This window comes from Coregonus lavaretus, assembly GCF_964263955.1.
Source record: "Coregonus lavaretus genome assembly, contig: HAP1_SCAFFOLD_351, whole genome shotgun sequence".
NCBI classification, from domain to species: domain Eukaryota; kingdom Metazoa; phylum Chordata; class Actinopteri; order Salmoniformes; family Salmonidae; genus Coregonus; species Coregonus lavaretus.
In genome coordinates, this window is record NW_028165496.1 from 215,776 (window position 1) to 233,248 (window position 17,473).

Here is a 17,473-nt window from a genome sequence, read left to right on the forward strand (position 1 = left end):
TCCTCTAGAGCAGTGATGTTTTGGGGCTGTCGCTGGGCAACACAGACTTTCAACTCCCTCCAAAGATTTTCTATGGGGTTGAGATCTGGAGACTGGCTAGGCCACTCCAGGACCTTGAAATGCTTCTTACGAAGCCATTCCTTCGTTGCCCGGGCGGTGTGTTTGGGATCATTGTCATGCTGAAAGACCCAGCCACGTTTCATCTTCAATGCCCTTGCTGATGGAAGGAGGGTTTCACTCAAAATCTCACGATACATGGCCCCATTCATTCTTTCCTTTACACGGATCAGTCGTCCTGGTCCCTTTGCAGAAAAACAGCCCCAAAGCATGATGTTTCCACCCCCATGCTTCACAGTAGGTATGGTGTTCTTTGGATGCAACTCAGCATTCTTTGTCCTCCAAACATGACGAGTTGAGTTTTTACCAAAAAGTTATATTTTGGTTTCATCTGACCATATGACATTCTCCCAATCCTCTTCTGGATCATCCAAATGCACTTCAGACGGGCCTGGACATGTACTGGCTTAAGCAGGGGGACACGTCTCGCACTGCAGGATTTGAGTCCCTGGCGGCGTAGTGTGTTACTGATGGTTGGCTTTGTTACTTTGGTCCCAGCTCTCTGCAGGTCATTCACTAGGTCCCCCCGTGTGGTTCTGGGATTTTTGCTCACCGTTCTTGTGATCATTTTGACCCCACGGGGTGAGATCTTGCGTGGAGCCCCAGATCGAGGGAGATTATCAGTGGTCTTGTATGTCTTCCATTTCCTAATAATTGCTCCCACAGTTGATTTCTTCAAACCAAGCTGCTTACCTATTGCAGATTCAGTCTTCCCAGCCTGGTGCAGGTCTACAATTTTGTTTTTGGTGTCCTTTGACAGCTCTTTGGTCTTGGCCATTGTGAAGTTTGGAGTGTGACTGTTTGAGGTTGTGGACAGGTGTATTTTTTTCTGATAACAAGTTCAAACAGGTGCCATTAATACAGGTAACGAGTGGAGGACAGAGGATCCTCTGAAAGAAGAAGTTACAGGTCTGTGAGAGCCAGAAATCTTGCTTGTTTGTAGGTGACCAAATACTTATTTTCCACCATAATTTGCAAATAAATTCATTAAAAATCCTACAATGGGATTTTCTGGATTTTTTTTCCTCAATTTGTCTGTCATAGTTGACGTGTACCTATGATGAAAATTACAGGCCTCTCTCATCTTTTTAAGTGGGAGAACTTGCACAATTGGTGGCTGACTAAACACTTTTTTCCCCCACTGTACTTTGTTATATACATACTCACTAGACTATATATACACACTATATACACACTGACTAGACTATATACACACTATATACACACTCACTTGACTATATGCACACTATATACACACACACTTGACTATATATACCCACTATATACACACTCACTAGACTATATATACACTCACTAGACTATATATACACACACTTGACTATATATACACACTATATACACACTGACTGGACTATACTGTGTATGCAGACTATATACACACTCACTCACACACTACACTGACACTCACACAAAACCCACACACATTCACATAAACCAGAGGAGGATAGGGGAGGAGGAGGAGGATAGGGGAGGAGGAGGAGGAGGAGGGAAGGGGAGGAGGACAGAGGAGGAGGAGGATAGGGGAGGAGGAGGATAGGGGAGGAAGAGGAGGGAAGGGGAGGAGGAAAGAGGAGGAGGAGGATAGGGGAGGAGGAGGATAGGGGAATAGGAGGAGGAGGATAGGGGAGGAAGAGGAGGATAGGGTAGGAAGAGGAGGAGGAAAACACTCCAGGCCATTCTTGAACGTCTTCAACTAGATGCTAGATAGAAAGTATAACGGAGCTTTATATTTTATATATATATTATATATATTTTATATTTTCAAATAAATGCCCTTTTTTCCGTCCCTCAAATTGATTTTGATGAGACAAATCGAACAACTTTTATTTTTATCTGAGACAAAGTTTGCCCACCCCTGCTCTAAAGTATCATCCACCCCTCCTCCCTCGCTCTTCCCTCTATCACTCTCCCTTTCTCCCCTCCTCCCTCCCTCGCTCTTCCCTCTATCACTCTCCCTTTCTCCCCCTCCTCCCTCCCACGCTCTTCCCTCTATCACTCTCCCTTTCTCCCCCTCCCACGCTCTTTCCTCTATCACTCTCCCTTTCTCCCCCTCCTCCCTCCCTCGCTCTTCCCTCTATCACTCTCCCTTTCTCCCCCTCCTCCCTCCCTCTCTCTTCCCTCTATCACTCTCCCTTTCTCCCCCTCCTCCCTCCCACGCTCTTTCCTCTATCACTCTCCCTTTCTCCCCCTCCTCCCTCCCTCGCTTTTCCCTCTATCACTCTCCCTTTCTCCCCCTCCTCCCTCCCACGCACTTCCCTCTATCACTCTCCCTTTCTCCTCCTCCTCCCTCGCTCTTTCCTCTATCACTCTCCCTTTCTCCCCCTCCTCCCTCCCACGCTCTTCCCTCTATCACTCTCCCTTTCTCCCCCCTCCCTCGCTCTTCCCTCTATCACTCTCCCTTTCTCCCCCTCCTCCCTCCCACGCTCTTTCCTCTATCACTCTCCCTTTCTCCCCCTCCTCCCTCCCTCGCTCTTCCCTCTATCACTCTCCCTTTCTCCCCCTCCTCCCTCCCACGCTCTTCCCTCTATCACTCTCCCTTTCTCCCCCTCCTCCCTCGCTCTTTCCTCTATCACTCTCCCTTTCTCCCCCTCCTCCCTCCCACGCTCTTCCCTCTATCACTCTCCCTTTCTCCCCCTCCTCCCTCCCACGCTCTTCCCTCTATCACTCTCCCTTTCTCCCCCCTCCTCCCTCCCACGCTCTTCCCTCTATCACTCTCCCTTTCTCCCCCTCCTCCCTCCCATGCTCTTCCCTCTATCACTCTCCCTTTCTCCCCCTCCTCCCTCCCATGCTCTTCCCTCTATCACTCTCCCTTTCTCCCCCTCCTCCCTCCCACACTCTTTCCTCTCTCACTCTCCCTTTCTCCCCCTCCTCCCTCCCTCTTCCCTCTATCACTCTCCCTTTCTCCCCCTCCTCCCTCCCTCGCTCTTCCCTCTATCACTCTCCCTTTCTCCCCCCTCCTCCCTCCCACTTCCCTCTATCACTCTCCCTTTCTCCCCCCTCCTCCCTCCCACGCTCTTCCCTCTATCACTCTCCCTTTCTCCCCCTCCTCCCTCCCATGCTCTTCCCTCTATCACTCTCCCTTTCTCCCCCTCCTCCCTCCCATGCTCTTCCCTCTATCACTCTCCCTTTCTCCCCCTCCTCCCTCTTTCACTCTCCCTTTCTCCCCCTCCCACGCTCTTTCCTCTATCACTCTCCCTTTCTCCCCCTCCTCCCTCCCTTGCTCTCTCTCTTTCCTCTATCACTCTGTAGTATCACCCCCCCCCCCCCTTTTACACAAATTAATCATTAAAAACATATTAATAATCAAACATAACTATAACAACAACAATAATACAATAATAAAAATATAAACAAACAACTTCCAAAGACCATTTCCACCCAAAGCTGAATGATGTGTGAATGGTAAATATTTATTACGTTTATTACCTAACATTTTCTAATCAAAACATCATTGTCCTCTCTCTAAGTGAAGGTGTATTTGTGATGAGACAGGTGGATGTCATCTCTCTGAGTGAAGGTGTATTTGTGATGAGACAGGTGGATGTCACCTGCCGAGTGGCGCAGTGGTCTAGTGTGCCACTAGAGATCCTGGTTCGAATCCAGGCTCTGTCGTAGCCGGCCGCAACCGGGAGACCCATGGGGCGGCGCACAATTGGCCCAGCGTCGTCCAGGGTAGGGGAGGGAATGGCCGGCAGGGGATGTAGCTCAGTTGGTAGAGCATGGCGTTTGCAACGCCAGGGTTGTGGGTTCGATAAAATAATGTATGTGCTAACTGTAAGTCGCTCTGGATAAGAGCGTCTGCTAAATGACTAAAATGTAAATGTCATCTCTCTGAGTGAAGGTGTATTTGTGATGAGACAGGTGGATGTCATCTCTCTGAGTGAAGGTGTATTTGTGATGAGACAGGTTTATGTCATCACTGAGTGATGATGTGTTTGATGAGACAGGTGGATGTCATCTTCATCACTTGATATCAGACAGAGACATGTGTGACTATACCATTTCGATTTCCCACCTGGATATCAATAAAGTTCAATTAAAATCTCCCCCCAAAAAACAGACTAAATCTATTTACAGAAATAAAATTAAATTAAAAATGTGTCTGTCAGTTACTCTGGTGATGGCTGCTTTCATTCACAGAGTTTGGATTTTAACTGAGCCAAATATCTCCCTCTCATCACACATGATTTTGAACTAGGGTAAAGGGGCTCAGTGAACGTGGTGTGGAATGTGTACAGGTGGGTCAGTGTACCAGAGGAGACGCTGTAAAAGGACAGAGCGCCGGCCGGAAAGTCCAGATACACTCCTATACACTTTGTGTCCGGCCTGGGTACTGGCACAACTGAGATCCTGATATTATGAATAAATGTGTACTGTTCATTGCAGCAGAAAAGCCCCCAAGACCTCTTCTTCTCAGTAACCGATCTGGATGTATTTGTCACCCCAATGTCAACCCAGCCAGTCCATTCAACCTGCCAGTAGAAACGACCATCAGACAGGGGCTCCCTGCAGCGTACTTTGGCCCACTTATCCAACTTTTTTGTCCGATCTGAGTCATCTGAATCAGAGAAATCCAAATAAGGATATCGGTTAACCTGTGTTCTCCTCACCACCCTCGTGTTGTCCTCGGACAGAGTCAGGTCACTATCTGCTGACATATCGTTCAGCTTGAGCTGGCAGGCATCTGTAGCAAGACAAGGCAGAAAAACAGAAACATGTGTTTTATGTTATTTTCACAATTTGCTTATAAAAGTTTAGGTGCTTAAAAAGCCAGCTTTCTTTTCCTAAATGTAGTTTGATGACTCACATTTCCTCAGGCCTGGTTTGATTCTGGACTCTCCACCATGGTCCAAACTGTGGGACAAAGAAAGAGTCATGTAGGGCCTATTGAACCTGATTACAGTGGAGATTACCTTGATGATTTCACTATATAAACTAGAGTCTTGAAAGCCCATTGAGCAATGAGGTGTTAACAGAAGCAAAAGTCAAATCAACTACATTTCCTTTTACCTGAGTTTCTCCAGTCTACAGTGTGGATCCTCCAGTCTAGCAGAGAGCAGCTTCACTCCGGAGTCTCCTGGGTGATTGAAGCTCAGGTCCAGTTCTTTCAGGTGGGAGGGATTTGACTCCAGAGCAGAGGCAAGAAACGTACAGCCTTTCTCTGTGACTAGACAACCAGAAAGCCTACAGAGAGAAGAGACAGCATAAAACAATGAACAACTGCTAGAGTATATATTTTTTAAGTTAAAACGTTTAAATTCCATTTAAGTGCAGTGCAGTTCACTAGTTCAATCATTCCTATTTGACTGTTTTCTGAAGTTTACAGTATGCTTTCACAATATCAAATGTGTAATCTACCTAAGAGTCTGTAAGGCACAGTTGGGGTTCCTCAGTCCAGCAGAGAGGAGCCTCATTCCAGAGTACCACAGGCTGTTGTCTCTCAGGTCCAGCTCTCTCAGTACTGAGTATGACCACAGGACAGGAGCCAGGGAGACACAGGAACGTCTGGAGAGATTACACTCCCTTAGCCTTGGGAGGGAAAAAGGGAGAGAATTTAACGCTACGTTCTCTTGGTGTTTCCATTGTTACGGTATAGTTTTAACAATGCGGTAATAAAAGGTTTCTTCTACTGTAACATGTGGAAGATTAAACATAACGGTTTATTTCTCACCCCAGAGTCTGTATCTGACAGTGTGGATCCATCAGTCCAGCAGACAGCAGCTTTACTCCAGAGTCGCCCAGTTTGTTGCAGCCCAGACGTAGTTCCTCGAGCTGAGAGACTGCTATAGCAGAGGACAAACTTCCACAGGACTCCTCTGTAACCCCACAACCAGTCAGTCTGTCCAACATGAAAAAAATGTATTAACTAAATGTAAAGGGGAGCTGTCATTAATCAAGAATACATTAACCTATAGGGCCAGTTTCAAGACACATTAAGCCAAATCCTGGACTAAGAAGCTAGCTAACAATCAATGGTAAGTGATAGGGGCATGTGTGCAATGTTTTTACATAAATGAACAAATCACCTAATGTCAAACCACATATGGAGTTGATTTGACAATTTTGAAAATTGCAGGCATTTCCCTTCTATTGATCCTGACCTTCCCCTTTAAACATGTTCATTACTCACCTCAGTATCTTCAGGTTACAGTGTGGACTCATAAGACCACTGGAGATCTGCTTCACCCCTGTGTCTGTCAGTTTGTTGTAGCTGAGATCCAGCTCTGTCAGACATGAGCCAGCTGCCTGGAGAGCCGAGGCAACGGTTTCACAAACGTCATCTTTGAGATCACAACTGGTGAGTCTGTGTGAAACAACCCCAAAAAAATGATTGAATTGTTCAAACTTGCCAACATGCATACCACCGTCATTTAAAGTTGTTTATCATTATATTTATTGCTTGTTTTCTTTGCCAGAGTAGATTTTGGAAGGTTACTGACTGTTGAAAAGTGTTCTGCTGTGTGTTGTTCCAGGCATAGCACTCACCTCAACACAAGTGGCTGGCTGTGAGCACCCATCAGCACAGCCTTTAGAAGCTCTGGTCCCGATCTTCCCATGTTGATATGGCTAAGGTTAAGTGACTCCAGTCGGCAGTTGGGACTCCTCAGTCCAACAGAGAGGGACTTCAGGTCCAACAGGGCGTTGCCGCTGAGGTCCAGATCTCTCAGCTGGGAGTCGGGCAGCTGTAGTGCAGATGCCACCGTTTCACAGCAACTCGTTGTAAGGCGGCAGTCCGCTAGTCTACAGAGGAGAGACGTTTATTATGGGAGATGTGGATGTAGTATAGGACTGATTAAAATGGCTATAAGACATACAGTGACATACTGTACATATCAACACTTCAACTCACATAGCCTTTCGGCAGCATCGAACAGCAGGGACCAGCCTCTTACGACCCTCATCTGACGTGTTGTACTCTCTCACGTCCAGTTTGTCCAACACTTCCTCTGACATCAAGAGTACGTATGCCATCGCCGAGCACTGTGCAGGCGTCAGCTTCTTCTCAGCAGGGTTTTTGGATGTCAAGAACCTTTGAATTTCATTTACAAATGATGTATCGTTCAACTCAATCAAACAGTGGAAGAGATTGATGCACCTCTCTGGGGAGGGATATTGTCTTTGTTTTTCGTCTGAGAGCTTGTCTTTGATGTATTGGATGGTATTCTGGATACTCTCTTTGTCTCCCTATGTCTGGAGCTGTAGGCATTTCAAGAGGATCTGATTGGACTCCAGTGAGATGCCCAGAAGGAAGCGGAGGAAGAGGTCTAGATGACCGGTCTTGCTCTTCAAAGCTTCATCCACCGCACTCCTCTGCAAGTCATGCAGTGTTTTCTGCTGCTGCTGAGAACCTCTGGGTTGTGGCCTGTAATCTTAGTCATCACCTTCTCCAAAATACCCGTAATTCGATCTTGGTAGCCTGTTCTCTCTTGATGCAAACGGGGTTGACATTTTCACTGACAAAGAGGTAGGCAACATAGAGTGCAGCGAAGAACTCCTGAATGCTGAGATGCACAAAGCTGTACTTGTTTGCTCTAAACATTGGGTCCTCCTCTCTGAAGAGCTCTGTGCACATCCCTGAGAGCAAGAAGCCTTCTTTGACATCAATGCCACACCCTCTCAGATCGTCTTCAGAAAACACCAGATTGCTCTTTTCCAAGTTTTGGAAGGCTAGTTTTCCAAGCTTCAGAATTATCTGTACGTCAGACTCTGACAGAATACGAGGATCTGGTTCGTTTTTCCCATTATATTTCTTGTTCTTCATGCTTGTCAGAGTGAGAAGGAAACGAATGTACATCTCAGTCAGAGTTTTAGGGACTTTTCCATGGTCATTTTCACTCAACATTTTCCCAAGAACCATGGCAGTAATCCAACAGAAGACTGGAATGTGGCACATGATGAAGAGACTCCTCGATGTCTTTATGTGTGAGATGATTTTGCTGGACAGGTTCTCATCATCACTGAATCTCTTCTTGAAGTATTCTTCTTTCTGTGGGTCGTTGAATCCCCGAACTTCTGTTACACGGTCAAAACAGTCGGAGGGTATCTTATCAACTGCTGCTGGTCGGGAGGTTATCCAGAGGAGAGCAGAAGGAATCAGATTCCCCTTGATGAGGTTTGTCAGCAGCACATCCACTGATGTTGTCTTGGTTACATTAGACAACCTCTTGTTGTTATGGAAATCCAGTGGAAGTTGGCTTTCATCCAGACCATCCAAGATGAACACGACTTTGCAGTCGACCACCTTCTTTGCATCCTTGATATCTGTTAGTTCAGGGTGGAAGTCACTCAGGAGCTCCAAGAGATTGTAGTCATCTTTGATGAAATTCAAGTCCCTGAATGGAAGTGAGAAGACAAAATCTACATCCCGATTGGCTATTCCTTCTGCCCAGTCAAGGATGAACTTCTGCACTGAGACCGTTTTTCCAATGCCAGCGATTCCCTTTGTCAGCACAGTTCTGACGGGTACCGCTTGTTTGGATTGGGATTTGTCATTATGTTCCTCTGTCTTAGGGTCTAAAGATTTAAAGATGTCATTGCAGTTGATTGCATGGTCTTGAAATGCTTTGGTCCGAGCCGTATCTTCAATCTGCCATACCTCATGCTCTTTATTAACCCCTTCACTCTCCCCAGTTGTGATGTAGAGCTCGGTGTAAATATTGTCCAGCAATGTTGGGTTTCCCCGTTTTCCAAGCCTCTCAAAGATGCTCCCAAACTTCTTCTTCATGTTGGACTTGTGTTTGCCCTTGACTTTTTGCAGATCTTCATCTAATGAGGAAAGAACATTGATAGTGTTGTGGGATGCATAAAATATATCTTTACTTCTGTTTTTTTATCTGCAGTATTCAGTACCGTAACGAACACAATACTTTCAGTTACTGGTTTCAAAGTCCGATTTCCTGCATGGGCGTGCCATATTTTTTTTTTTCAGACTTTTATGAGTCTGTGTGTGTGTGTTAATCTACAACTGGTACATCCATTTTTTTACTTTAAAATTAATTATATACTGTGTACCCATTTGATTCTTGAAGAATACAACTTACAAATACCTCATGAGCTTAGTTCAACTGTCGTACCCTATCAAAACAAAAAATATATGCTTAATTGTATAGTATTATTTGACAGGGACACTGCATATTAACTAATCAACATTTCTGTAATAATTTGTTTTGTTTTTTTGCATTATTTTCTATTATAACAAAAATAACAATAAAGAATTGTCTTACCAGCACCATGTGAAGGCATAGTAACACTGATGTTTTCATAAACTGAACCTCCGAGATTGCAGCCAACAAGTTGGGGTGCAACAACAACAGAACCACCCTGAGCTGTAATGGAGGACTGTGGTGGGGCAGGCTGAGCCGTAATGGAGGACTGTGGTGGGGCAGGCTGAGCCGTAATGGAGGACTGTGGATGGGCAGGTTGAGCCGTCATGGAGGACAGCGGACCAGAGTCCTGGGCTGGAACGAGGGACTGAGGAGTCTGATCCATGATATCAGACAGTCAGTCTCCTCCCCCTGAGAGAGCCAGAAGCAAAGAGAGAACAGACAATATACACTGAACACTTTCCTTACATTGAGTTGCACCCCCTTTTGCCCTCAGAACACCTTCCTAATATTGAGTTACACCCCCTTTTGCCGTCAGAACACCTTCCTAATATTGAGTTGCACCCCTTTTGCCCTCAGAACACCTTCCTGATATTGAGTTGCACCCCCTTTTGCCCTCAGAACACCTTCCTAATATTGAGTTGCACCCCCTTTTGCCCCCAGAACACCTTCCTAATATTGAGTTGCACCCCTTTTGCCCTCAGAACACCTTCCTAATATTGAGTTGTACCCCCTTTTGCCCTCAGTACAGTCTCAATTCGGTATCAGTATTGTAGTCCTATGCCATAACCACAGAAGGCTAGAATGGTCATCACAAAGGATACATAGTTGACTTACAGAAAGATTCCCTAGTATATTTATTTTATTTAACCAGGTACGCCATTGAGTATACATTTTCTTTAACAATAACAACCTGACCACGATAAGAGCGAGACACCGTGCAGCAAAGCAGACAATTCTTTAAAACTCAACACATAAACAGAAAACGAAAAAAACTAATGCACAACACTCGGTAGGATGTAAAACATATCTATATAACGGTTATATAGAGCTTTGAATCCCTAAAAAGACGACACTTACCGCATGTAAGTTGTCTTGTTGTGCCGTCTACAATGGTGCTTTCTTCCTCCTACTTTCTTTGGTCTGTTTCATGTTCTGGGCGTTGTAGAGGAGGATACTTCCTCAGTGTTGCCAACTCCTCAGTAAGTAAAGTAGCTATTGGCTGTCCTAAAACTCACTAGAAGTCGCTAAATTACGTCAACACTCAATTTGCATCATTGGTCATGCGCTTGTAATTGTGATGGACGCTGTAGGAGAGAGGAATAACTTCGTGAGAGAGATTTTTTTTGTATACAATCTACATTAACAATCTAAATGGACCACAAAAAAATAAGGGCGGGATCAGCCAGCGGCGGCTTCTCGCATGCGCGATTCATTTGCAGTCTGGACGCGGAGTGGTGAACATCTTCTGCTCTGAATACTCGCTAAATATAGCGACAAAGTCGCTAAATTGGCAATGTTAACTTCCTGAACTTTGCAGTTAACCGCAAAGGTTCATCATCTCTGTACTGACAGGGTTTGGTGACTGGATATAAATTAATTCAAAGGAATAGTCAGAGAGGCGTGTCTTAGTTTATAATACAAAACTGTGTCTGTCTGTCTGTTTTATATACTTTGTATTTAAAGCACAAATGTATTAATAAAGTTGATTTTTCTATCAGTCTGTCTGTCGGTCTGTCTCTCTGTCCATCCATCTGTCTGTATGTGTTTCTTTCTCTCTCTCTTCATAGTAGGGATATTCAAAAATAAAATATATAAATATTTGTAAAAACATGTTGATTTTTCTGTCAGTCAGTCTATCAGTCTGTCTGTCTGTTTTATATACTTTGTATTTAAAGCATGAATTAATTAATGAAGTAGATTTTTCTGTCTGTCAGTCTGTTAGTCTGTCTGTCAGTCTGTCTGTTGTCTGTCAGTCTGTCTATCTGTCAGTCAGTCTGTCTGTTAGTCTGTCTCTCTCTGTCCATCAGTCTGTCTGTTTTTCTTTCTCTCTCTCTTCATCATTGGGATATTCAATATATAAGGCCATGCGCTTCTCCCGAGTGGCGCAGTGGTCTAAGGCTGATCCACTAGAGATCCTGGTTCGAATCCAGGCTCTGCTGTAGCCGGCCGCAACCGGGAGACCAATGGGGCGGCGCACAATTGGCCCAGCGTCGTCCAGGGTAGGGGAGGGAATGGCCGGCAGGGAGGTAGCTCAGTTGGTAGAGCATGGCGTTTGCAACGCCAGTGTTGTGTGTTCGATTCCCACGGGGGGCCAGTATGAAAATAAATAAAAAATAATAATGTATGCACTAACTGTAAGTCGCTCTGGATAAGAGTGTCTGCTAAATGACGTAAAAATATAAATATTTTTAAAAAACATGTAGAATACATGTAGGATACATAGGATACTAGTTGATTTACAGAACGATGCCGTAGTAAATGTATTTTATTTGCTCTTATTTAACCAGGTACGTCATTGAGTATACTTAAGCAATAAGGTCCAAGGGGGTGTGGTATATGGCCGATATACCACAAACCCCAGAGGTGCCTTATTGCTATTGTAAAATGGTTACCAACATAATTAGAACAGTAAAAATAAGTGTTTTGTCATACCCGTGGTATACGGTCTCATATACCATGGCTTTCAGCCAATCAGCATTCAGGGCTCGAACTACCCAGTTTACACATTTTCTTTAACAATAACGACCTGACCACGATAAGAGCGATACACCGTGTATCAAAGCAGACAGTTCTTTGAAACTCAACACATAAACAGAAAAGGTAAAAGACAAATGTACAACACTGGGTAGGATGTAACACATATCTATATAACGGTTATATAGAGCTTTGAATCCCTAAAAAGACGACACGTACCGCATGTAAGTTGTCTTGTTGTTCTGTCTACTCTGGGCGTTGTAGGGTAGGCTCCTTCCTGTTAACCGCAAAGTTTCATAACCTTTGGCAACGGTTCTGTTCTAACAGGCTTGGTGATTGGATAGAAATAAATTCAAACAAATAGGCAGAGAGGCGTGTCTTAGCTTGTATTACAAAGCTGTGTGTGTGTGTGTGTGTGTGTGTGTGTGTGTGTGTGTGTCTGTCTGAAGCTGTTTGTCTCTGTCTGTCCATCTGTCTGTCTGTCTCTCTCTCTCTCTCTGTCTGTCCATCTATCTCTCTCTCTGTCTGTCTAGGGCCTAGGTCATGTTTAAATTAAGGGATTAACATTTGCCAGGTATAATCTTTGGGATTTGACTCCTTGATGTTAATTTGGGAAATATATTTTTGGGTGGTGGTGGTGGAGGAGGAATAATGGTCTGGGGCTGTTTTTCATGGTTCAGGCTCCTTAGTTCCAGTGAAGGGAAATCTTAACGCTATAGCATACAATGACATTCTAGACCATTCTGTGCTTCCAACTTTGTGGCAACAGTTTGGGGAAGGCCCTTTCCTGTTTCAGCATGACAATGCCCCCGTGAACAAAGCGAGGTCCATACAGAAATGGTGTTTAGAGATCGGTGTGGATGAACTTGACTGGCCTGCACAGAGCCCTGAACTCAACCCCCTTCGAACACCTTTGGGATGAATTGGAACGCCGACTGCGAGACAGGCCTAATCGCCCAACATCAGCGCCCGATCTCACTAATGCTCTTGTGGCTGAATGGAAGCAAGTCCCAGCAGCAATGTTCCAACATCTAGTGGAAAGCCTTCCCAGAAGAGTGGAGGCTGTTATAGCTGCAAATGGGGACCAATTCCATATTAATGCCCATGATTTTGGAATGAGATGTTTGACGAGCAGGTGTCCACATACTTTTGGCCATGTAGTCTATTTTTGGTTGGTGGAGGAGGTGATTCCTTCTTGATGTTAACCAGAGAGAATATATTTCTGGGTGGTGGTGAAGGTGATTCCTTTCCAATGTAACCCAGAGAGAATATCTTCAGTTCTCCTTTCTTCACCTCTTTCTTCCTCTTACCCGGAGAGAGACTCTTCAGTGACACAGACTCCTTCCTAGAGTTACCCAATGACAGCCTCTTGATTGAGGGTGACTCCGTCCTCTTCCCGGCCAATGAAAACCTCTTCTTGGGAGTAAGGACCTCCCTCTTTAGGATCTCCACTGACAGTTTGTCCAGAGTAGGAAGAATGATGCTTCTCTTCTGTTTCTTACTGGATAGCGCCCCCTTCAGTTCACTCCAGGTCAACACTGAGTCCTGTTTCTTCTTTTGGCCATGTACTAATCCAGGCACTTGTGCCATCAAACCAATTTATCCAGAACGCAGCAGCCTGCCTGGTTTTCAACCTTCCCAAGATCTCTCCTGTCACCCTGCTCCTCCGCACACTCCACTGGCTTCCAGTCGAAGCTCTCATCCACTACAAGACCATGGTACTTGCCTACGGAGCAGCAAGAGGAACTGCCCCTCCCTACCTTCAGGCTCTGCTCAAACCCTACACCCCAACCCAAGAACTCTGTTCTGCCACCTCTGGTCTTTTGGCCCTCCCTCCCCTATGGGAGGGCAGCTCCCGCTCAGCCCAGTCCAAGCTCTTCTCTGTCCTGGCACCCCAATGCTGGAACCAGCTTCCCTCTGAAGCTAGGACAGCAGAGTCCCTGTCACTCTTTCGAAAGCACCTGAAACCCTACCTCTTCGAACAGTATCTTAAATAATCCCACAGTCTACTGAAGGGAGTGGCTCTCCCATAGACACCAATGATAGCAGCCGGGTCCGGTCTACTGAAGGGGGTGGTTCTCCCATAGACACCAATGATAGCAGCCGGGTCCGGTCTACTGAAGGGGTTTGGCTCTCCCATAGACACCAATGATAGCAGCCGGGTCCGATCTACTGAAGGGGGTGGCTCTCCCATAGACACCAATGATAGCAGCTGGGTCCGTTCTACTTAGTTCATTGAGGTCTCACTTCCGTTTCCTTTTCTGTCTCTCTCTTTATCAGCTCACCACTCCCCGCCCCTCCCGCTCAGAGAAAAGGGGTGTATTCATTAGTCTGACAAACCTTTTTTCATCAAAAAAATAATAAGAATTGGCTATGAAAATAGGAGTATCTATTAGACGAATTCAGATAGTTCCCTCCCTGTTCCGATTGGCTCTGTTTTGGTTCTGTTAGGTTCCTAGTGACTACACACCAGAACAGAAGGATCCGGGTGTCTGGCAGGTTCAACTAAATAAAAACTAAATTCAGGGCAGCAGGTAGCTTAGTGGTTAAGAGCGTTGTGCCAGTAACCGAAAGGTCGCTGGTTCTAATCCCCGAGCCGACTAGGTGAAAAATCTGTCGATGTGCCCTTGAGCAAGGCACTTAACCCTAATTGCTCCTGTAAGTCGCTCTGGATAAGAGCGTCTGCTAAATGACCAATTATTTATTACACAATTCTGTACATATGTATAACATTTGCATGTAGCTGTTATGAATGCATAGAGCTGTTATGAATGCATGGAGCTGTTATAAACGAATGGAGCTGTAATGAATGCAGGGAGCTGTTAGGAATGCATAGAGCTGTTAGGAATGCATGGAGCTGTTATGAATGCATGGAGCTGTTAGGAATGCAGGGAGCTGTTAGGAATGCAGGGAGCTGTTAGGAATGCAGGGAGCTGTTAGGAATGCATGGAGCTGTTAGGAATGCAGGGAGCTGTTAGGAATGCATAGAGCTGTTATGAATGCATGGAGCTGTTAGGAATGCAGGGAGCTGTTAGGAATGCATGGAGCTGTTAGGAATGCATGGAGCTGTTAGGAATGCATGGAGCTGTTAGGAATGCATGGAGCTCTAATGAATTCTTATAGCAAGTTATGATACGCTATAGGGGCAATTATCACATCATGTTGTCATGGATATATATCAACGTTAACTGTGCATTGATGAGACGTTACGCCTAAATAGACAGACCAGACAGACAGTTCAGTACCTACATGAATCATTTATTGACCATTTTGATACCTTCTGGAAACAAAGCTTGTATTATAAGGAGGATGGGATCCATCCAAATTATTTGGGTTCCTGGATCATTTCACAGCATTATAAGGCTGCGTTGAGACAATGACTTATCAATGACCCAAGTCCAGCTCATTTAATCAAATCAAATCAAATCAAATTTTATTGGTCACATGCGCCGAATACAACAGGTGCACACATTACAGTGAAATGCTTACTTACAGCCCTTAACCAACAGTGCATTTATTTTAAACAAAAAAAGTAAGAATAAAACAACAACAAAAAAGTGTTGAGAAAAAAAGAGCAGAAGTAAAATAAAGTGACAGTAGGGAGGCTATATATACAGTAAAATAAAGTGACAGTAGGGAGGCTATATATACAGGGGGGTACCGTTGCATAGTCAATGTGCGGGGGCACCGGCTAGTTGAGGTAGTTGAGGTAATATGTACATGTGGGTCGCTGAGTTGTCATAATACTTCAGGAAATGTACATTATCCTAGGGACATTGGAAGACACAATGTAAATAACCTAATTTATGTCCCTCTTACTGCCCGGAATGCCTCTGCTGATCCTACAGCTATTGTATGCAGTACTCATATGCCTATGAACCAGAGTAATACTGTTGCCACTGAGGTGGTGTGCCCTAGTAGGAAGTCCACTGTGTGCAGCTCACCCTGCACTAATAAAAATAACCAGAATATGTCTACCTCTGCTAAGCTTCCCAGTAAAGCAAGAAAAAGAATGAAGCATCCCAGAAAAGTGTTAAAAATAGCCCAAGTTAACATATGTAGCTTAAGAAACAAGGTTCATGAAATCAATAATTTGCTAGTAACAGATGACATTCATATTCTGACAATCTCTGAAACTCACTTAGATAATACCTTTGATGATACAGTGTTAGCAACACAGGGTTATTACATTTACAGAAAATACAGAAATGCTAACGGGGCGGTGTTGCTGTCTATATTCAGAACCACATTCCTGTAAAGCTTAGAGAGGATCTCATGTTAAATACTGTTGAAGTAATATGGCTACAGGTTCACCTGCCTAGACCACCAAATGCTAACAGTCAGTATCTGCTATAGACCACCAAATGCTAACAGTCAGTATCTGGATAACATGTGTGAAATGCTTGATAATGTATGTGATATCAATAGAGAGGTATACTTTCTGGGTGATTTAAATATTGACTGGCTTTCATCAGGCTGCCCACTCAAGAGAAAGCTTCAAACTGTAAACTAGTGCCTGCAACCTGGTTCAGGTTATCAATCAACCTACCAGGGTAGTTACAAACAGTACAGGAACTGAAATCATCAACATGTATTGATCACATCTTTACTAATGCTGCAGACATTTGTTTGAAAGCAGTATCCAAAATCCATCGGATGTAGTGATCACAATATAGTAGCCATATCTAGGAAAACCAAAGTTCCAAAGGCTGGGCCTAATATAGTGTGTAAGAGGTCATACAATAAGTTTTGTAGTGATTCCTATGTTGCTGATGTAAATAATATTTGTTGGTTCGTGGTGTGTACTGAGGAGCAAACAGACACTGCACTTGACACATTTTTGAAATTGCTTATCTCAGTTACTAATAAGAATGCACCCATTAAGAAAATGACTGTAAAAACTGTTAAATCCCCGTGGATTGATGAGGAATTGAAAAATTGTATAATTTTAGGCAAAAGATATGGCAAATAGGTCTGGCTGTACAACCGATTGGCAAACATACTGCAAATTGAGAAATCATGTGACTGAACTGAATAAAAAGAAGAAACTACACTATGAAACAAAGATAAATGACATTGAATTATAGTAAAAAGCTTTGGAGCACCTTAAATGACATTTTGGGCAAAAAGGCAAACTCCGCTCCCTTCATTGAATCAATGGCTCATTCATCACAAAACCCACTGATATTGCCAACTACTTTAATTATTAGCAAACTTAGGCATGACATGCCAACAACAAACGCTGACACTATACATCCAAGAGTATCTGACCAAATTATGAAAGACAAGCATTGTAATTTTGAATTCCGTAAAGTAAGTGTGGAAAAGTATTATTGTCTATCAACAATGACAAGCCACCGGGGTCTGACAACTTGGATGGAAAATTACTGAGGATAATAGAGGTCGATATTGCCGCTCCTATTTGCCATATCTTCAATTTAAGCCTACTAGAAAGTGTGTGCCCTCAGGCCTGGAGGGAAGCAACATTTATACCCCTACCTGAGAATAGTAAAGCCCCCTTAACTGGCTCAAAT

At 44.3% G+C, this 17,473-nt stretch overlaps 2 protein-coding genes across 2 annotated transcripts; both read right to left on the reverse strand.

Annotated features, from left to right (window-relative positions):
• Positions 1 to 3,527: 3,527 nt before the first annotated feature.
• LOC311115792 (ribonuclease inhibitor-like) lies at positions 3,528 to 8,513 on the reverse strand. The gene is made up of 8 exons (XM_084190924.1): positions 6,989 to 8,513; positions 6,625 to 6,879; positions 6,269 to 6,442; positions 5,810 to 5,977; positions 5,497 to 5,667; positions 5,149 to 5,322; positions 4,946 to 4,992; positions 3,528 to 4,822 (listed from the first exon to the last, which is right to left on the reverse strand). The coding sequence occupies exons 1-8, from the start codon at positions 7,108 to 7,110 to the stop codon at positions 4,269 to 4,271; spliced, it is 1,665 nt and encodes a 554-aa protein (XP_084047050.1). The 5' UTR covers positions 7,111 to 8,513; the 3' UTR covers positions 3,528 to 4,268.
• Positions 7,266 to 12,262, reverse strand: LOC311115793 (protein NLRC3). Its single transcript, XM_084190925.1, has 4 exons — positions 12,159 to 12,262; positions 10,323 to 10,549; positions 9,363 to 9,653; positions 7,266 to 8,904 (listed from the first exon to the last, which is right to left on the reverse strand). The coding sequence occupies exons 3-4, from the start codon at positions 9,625 to 9,627 to the stop codon at positions 7,517 to 7,519; spliced, it is 1,653 nt and encodes a 550-aa protein (XP_084047051.1). The 5' UTR covers positions 9,628 to 9,653; positions 10,323 to 10,549; positions 12,159 to 12,262; the 3' UTR covers positions 7,266 to 7,516.
• Positions 12,263 to 17,473: the final 5,211 nt, after the last annotated feature.